Source organism: Grampus griseus, assembly GCF_964374135.1.
Source record: "Grampus griseus genome assembly, chromosome: 3".
Taxonomy (NCBI): Eukaryota; Metazoa; Chordata; class Mammalia; order Artiodactyla; family Delphinidae; genus Grampus; species Grampus griseus.
The window spans coordinates 40,207,263-40,213,364 of NC_139019.1; the positions used below are offsets into that span (position 1 = coordinate 40,207,263).

General features: G+C 43.6%; 1 protein-coding gene across 1 annotated transcript; it reads right to left on the reverse strand.

Moving 5' to 3' along the window:
- Positions 1 to 2,979: 2,979 nt before the first annotated feature.
- Positions 2,980 to 4,719, reverse strand: LOC309821061 (elongation factor 1-alpha 1-like). Its single transcript, XM_082652157.1, has one exon. The coding sequence runs from the start codon at positions 4,668 to 4,670 to the stop codon at positions 3,282 to 3,284; it is 1,389 nt and encodes a 462-aa protein (XP_082508283.1). The 5' UTR covers positions 4,671 to 4,719; the 3' UTR covers positions 2,980 to 3,281.
- Between the last annotated feature and the right edge of the window lie 1,383 nt (positions 4,720 to 6,102).

Below are 6,102 nucleotides of genomic sequence, written 5' to 3' on the forward strand. Positions count from 1 at the left end.
TCGCTAAATGGGAAAAGGGCTGGCCACGCATGTCTTTACCCTCAGCTGAGAGGCTGAAGTGTGAGAGAGCTGACCCCGGACTCTCCTGGACACCTGCCACCTCCCTTATAGAAGCTCGACTGTTTTCGCCGCCCAACTGCAGGGTTCTCTTTAACACTTTATCTACCCAACCTTCTGCTTAATGATTACTGTTCCCTAAAGACTTAAAGCATTCAACGTATCTGAGCACTCGAACTGTATCACATTTACACTTTGCCTGCTTAGTAATTTGTCCACACGCCATCTAAAACAGTGGTCCCCAACATTTTTGGCACCAGGGGCCAGTTTTGTAGAAGACAATTTTTCCACGGAAGGGGTGTGGCGGTGGTTTCAGGATGATTCAAGTGCATTGCATTCATTGTGTACTTTATTTCTATTATTATTACATTGTAATATATAATGAAATAATTATACAACTCACCATAATGCAGAATCAGTGGGAGTCCTGAGCTTGTTTTCCTGCAACTAGATGGTCCCATCTGGGGGTGATGGGAGACAGTGACACCCCAAGTGTGTTGCTAATGTCCAGTCTCCTCTGTGATCTCGTTTTCGTTGCTGTCACTGCAGAAAACCCTGCTTCACAAAGACAGGATGTTGGAAATGCAAGCAGGCTTTTCAGTGCTTTTGTGGCAATCTCAGGATATTCCACCTTGACTTTAATCCACAGCGTATGGAGATTTGAAGTTGTCTCAAACATAATTTTAAGGGCACCGTCATTTGCGATCTCAAGCAGCTGATCCTCTTCTAGCACGGACAAAGTTGATTCACCTGGCTTATTCACAAATGGGTCTCAGATCCATTCCTTCCCAGTTCGGGGGTCTTTTGTGGTTGGGAAGTAATGCTCAAACTCTTGAAAGCTGAGAAGAGTGATCACGCACCAGCTGGGAGAAAGAAGGCCCTGGATCAGTCTCTCAAAATCTCCGCTAATGTTTGAGACATGTCAAAAATCCCAATGTTCACTCATCGCCCCCATAATTCCAGTTTGGCTTTGAATGCAGCCACGTTATCTGCTGATTTGAACACAGTTGTTGTTCTCCCCTGAAGTGACAGGTTGAGTTTGTTGAGCAGGTTGAATGTGTCACACAACTAAGCAAGTTTTGCGACCCATCTGTGTCACTGAAATGTGCTGCCAGGGGTGACTGTTTTTCTAAAAGAAATCTCTGGAGTGGCTCTCATAACTCAGAAACTCTGGCCAGTGATCTACCTCTAGAAAGCCATCTCACTTCTGTGTATAAGAGAAGACGTGTGTGCTCTGCGTCCTTCTCCTCACAGAGCTGCATGAACAGACATGAGTTAAGGGCATGTACTTTAATGTGGTTCATAATTTTAATCACATCCTGCAAAACGTTGTTAAGTTCAGGTGACATTTTCCAGCTAGCCAGCATTTCTCTGTGGATGACACAGTGCATAGACTCACATTCAGAAGCGACCTCTTTGACCCGAGTAGTGAAACCAGAAGGCCGTGAAGTCATGGCAGCAGCTCCGTCCATGCATATACGGACACAAAATGACCAATTCAGTTTTCCTGATATGTAATCATTCAAAGACTTGAATAGTTCTACAGCTGTGGTGTTGGCAACAAAAGTACACATAACATATCCTCATGCACATCCTCCTGAAAAATAGATTACACAAAAACAAGCATTGTTGCCTTGTTGTCAACATCAGTAGACTTGTCAACCTGGACTGTGTACCACAGTGACTCATTAATCCTAACAATTGTGCCTCAATATCCTCTGCTATTTCATCAATTCATCTAGTTACGGTGCTAGCCAGAAGAGGAATACGTGTCATCTTTTGAACTGCAGCCTATCCTAAAAGTTCACAACAGATGTCCTTAGCAGCAGGCAGGATCAACTCTTCACCAATAGTAAAGGGCTTCTTAGCTTTAGCAATGCGGTTAGCCACTAAGAATGATGCTTTCAGGGCAGACACATTTGATGAACTTCAATAATTCCTTCTGTTACTTCAATAATTCCTTCTGTTATTTGTGTTCACGCTTTTTTTCTTTTTGAAAAACTCCACAGGCTTGTCTTTTAATGCAGGATGCTTGACCTCCACGTGGTGAAGCAGTTTTGAAGGTTTCACGGCTTCCTTGGATAGCCAGTCGCCACATATTATACAAAGCTGGCTTGGAGAATGTGAATCACCTGTGGCAATGAACCTGTAATTTACGTAGGACTCTTGGTATTTTCTTTTAAATGCAGCTTTCTTTTTGTTGGCAGTCTTAGAGTCTTCTGCTGTGTCATCATTGGGTCTTTCCCCCTTTTCAAAGAAGCTCTCCAGTGATGTTTGTTTTTTACACATTTTGGGTAGGGTTAGCTTGTGGGCTTACCAAAACTGTGACTGAGACAAGTGTGCAGTGCCGGAAAGAGGCGCAGATGGAAGTGGTAAATAAAATAATGGGCGGGCCAAGCGCAGACTAAAATAAGTGTCGGATTCTGACTTAAAGCCTGCCACCAGATGCAGCTTAATTGTCGTCGCTTGCCACTCACTGATAGGGTTTTGATGTGAGTCTGCAAGCAGTTGATTTATTATGGTCTCTGTGCAGTCAAACCTCTCTGCTGATGATAATCTGTGTTTGCAGCCGCTCCCCAGCACTAGCATCATTACCTCAGCTCCACCTCAGATCATCAGGCGTTAGATTCTCATAAGGAGCTCGCAACCTAGATCCCTCACATGTGCAGTTCACAGTAGGATTTGCGCTCCTATGAGAATCTAATTCTGCTGCTCATCTGACAGGAGGTGGAGCTCAGGCAGTAATGCGAGTGATGGGGAGCGGCTGTGAATACACATGAAGCTTTCTTCTATCAGCTCGCCCGCTGCTCACCTCCTGCTGTGCGGCCCGGTTCCTAACAGGCCACGGACCAGTACTGGTCCATGGTCCAGGGGTTGGGGACTCCTGATCTAAAATCTCCAATATTTTACCAACATAAACTCTTTTATTTATTTATTTTTTCCTCATTAAACTTTTTTAATGGGTCTCAAATTCTGTGACAGATTTTTGGTCAAGTTGTTTCCATTAAAAAGTACTGATTTTAAAAACTAATAACTTAAAACTGCCACACACAAGACAAATGGTCCACAACACATTCTCCTTTCCTTTTGAAGGTTTTACGATGCATTGTTATCATTAACCAGTCTTTTGCTATTAAACTTAAATGGCCAATTGAGACAAACAGCTCTGAGACCATTCTTCCACCACTGATTAAGACTGGGGTGGCAGGTATTGGGGATAATATTCATTTAGCCTTCTGAGCTTTCTGGGCAGACTTGGTGACCTTGCCAGCTCCGGCTGCCTTCTTGTCCACTGCTTTGATGACACCCACAGCAACCGTCTGTCTCATGTCATGAACAGCAAAGTGGCCCAGAGGAGGATAGTCAGAGAAGCTCTCAACACACAAGGGTTTGCCAGGAACCATATTAACGATGGCAGCATCACCAGATTTCAAGAATTTGGGGTCATCTTCCAGCTTTTTCCCAGAACGACGATCAATCTTCTCCTTCAGCTCAGCAAACGTGCAGGCAACGTGAGCTGTGTGACAATCTAGCACAGGTGCATAGCCAGCACTGACTTGGCCTGGATGGTTCAAGATAATCACCTGAGCTGTGAAGCCAGCTGCTTCCATCGGTGGGTCATTTTTGCTGTCACCAGCCACATTGCCACGACGAACATCTTTGACAGACACGTTCTTGACATTGAAGCCCACACTGTCCCCAGGAAGGGCCTCACTCAAAGCTTCATGGTGCATTTCAACAGACTTCACTTCAGTTGTCACGTTGACTGGAGCAAAGGTGACCACCATGCCAGGTTTGAGAACACCAGTCTCCACTCGGCCCACAGGGACAGTGCCAATACCACCAATTTTGTAGACGTCCTGGAGTGGCAAACGCAAGGGTCTGTCAGTTGGGTGAGTTGGTGGCAGGATGCAATCCAGAGCTTCAAGCAGCGTGCTTCCACTGGCATTGCCATCCTTACGGGTGACTCTCCATCCCTTGAACCACGGCACGTTAGCACTTGGCTCCAGCATGTTTTCACCGTTCCAGCCAGAAACTGGCACAAATGCTACTGTGTCAGGGTTGTAGCCAACTTTCTTAATGTAGGTGCCGACTTCCTTTACAATTTCCTCGTATCTCTTCTGGCTGTAGGGTGGCTCGGTGGAATCCATTTTGTTAACTCCAACAATTAGCTGTTTCACACCCAGAGTGTAGGCCAGAAGGGCATGCTCACGGGTCTGCCCATTCTTGGAAATACCTGCTTCAAATTCACCAACACCAGCAGCAACAATCAGGACAGCACAGTCAGCCTGGGATGTGCCTGTAATCATGTTTTTGATGAAGTCTCTGTGTCCTGGGGCATCAATGATGGTCACATAGTACTTGCTGCTCTTGAACTTCCATAGGGAGATATCAATGGTGATACCATGCTCTCGTTCAGCTTTCAGTTTGTCCAAGACCCAGGCGTACTTGAAGGAGCCCTTCCCCATCTCGGCAGCCTCCTTCTCGAACTTTTCAATGGTTCTCTCGTCGATCCCACCACATTTGTAGATCAGATGGCCAGTAGTGGTGGACTTGCCCAAATCTACGTTTCCGATGACAACGATGTTGATGTGCGTCTTCTCCTTTCCCATTTTTGCTTAGGTTTAGCGGTGGTTTTCACGACACCTGTATCCTGGCGGCAAACCCTTTGCGAAAAAAGATAAACTCTTTTAAATTGCATAGTTATGTGGGTATAAACTAGGTGGCACTCCCCTTGGAGCTCACAGTCCTGGATGTGAGACAGTCATAAACCAGTGATGGTAGATCAGTGCACCAAATGTAATACTAGGGGTACATGTTACATTTCATAGGGGTGGAAGGGGAGAGTGGCCGGTCACCTGAGGAGTGTGCTCTGGAAGTCCTCATTGAGGAGAGAGTTGCTTGAGCTAAATCTGCTGGAAAGAGCGGCAGCAAACAGCAGGGTGGAGGGTAGGGATGAGGGAATTTTACTAGCCTGTGCCAAGCCAGAAGAATATTAAAGCAGCATAACGAGGTCACAGAAGGGCAAAAAGTTGGCAAGGTGGGCAAGCCCCCTGCAAGGAAGTAGTGGGAAATGAGGCTGGAGATATCAAGTAGTAGCCCACGGCAGAAGAAATTGACAAGGACTAACACGAATGTATGTTCTGGCAAAGTTGTCAAGGATAAAGAATTTTCTTCCCATCCAGACAGAAAAACAGGGGAATGATGACAACGAACTTAGACTTGTCTGAAACATGTGATGCCAGAAGATGGTGGTGTGAAATATCTTAAAAAGGCTGAGAGCAAAAGCATGACCCAAATTATTACATACAGCCAAGCTGGTGTTGACAAAGGGCAAACTGACATTCCTAAACCCACAAAAACTCAAAAATACAATAACCAAGAGCTCTTTTTTAAAAATCTCCTTCAGCAAAAATCCAGTCAATCAAGAGGGTAATCAAACTTTAAAACTCAGTGATAAGGAAGTTAATGGTAAAAAACAAAAACAAAAACAAAAACAAAAACTGGAGGTGAGATTTTAATCCCTTTAAATATAAAACAAAAACAATTGTGGGATTATGGTTATGGAATAAAATGTAAGTGACATCACAATATTAAAAAAATAATAATAGAAACGGCCCCAAATTGGAACATGTAGTTAACAAAACATTGGTTCAAGCCTCTTAATAGTTCTCACAGTCTTGTTAAGTTTAGAAGGGTATTTTAGGGGTGACTGTGTCTTGTGAGTAGATAATCTGATGATTATTACTTCCTTCAGTTTCACTTGAGTTATTTTGTTGTAAATAAACTAAAAGTAAAAATAAAAGTGAAATTAGAGTAAAATTTGAAAAGAAGAAGTGTATATAGTATAATTGCATTACATATATATTATATATATATAACTTTAATGCCCAAAGAAAAGGGATGGAATAACATTCACCAAATAACAACAGTTACTGTATCTGGGTGGTAGAACTGTGGATAATATAAAAAAATATTTTGCTTCCTCTTGTAAATTTCTTTGATTTTTAAAATATATTGAGGCCACCATTACCCTGACACCAA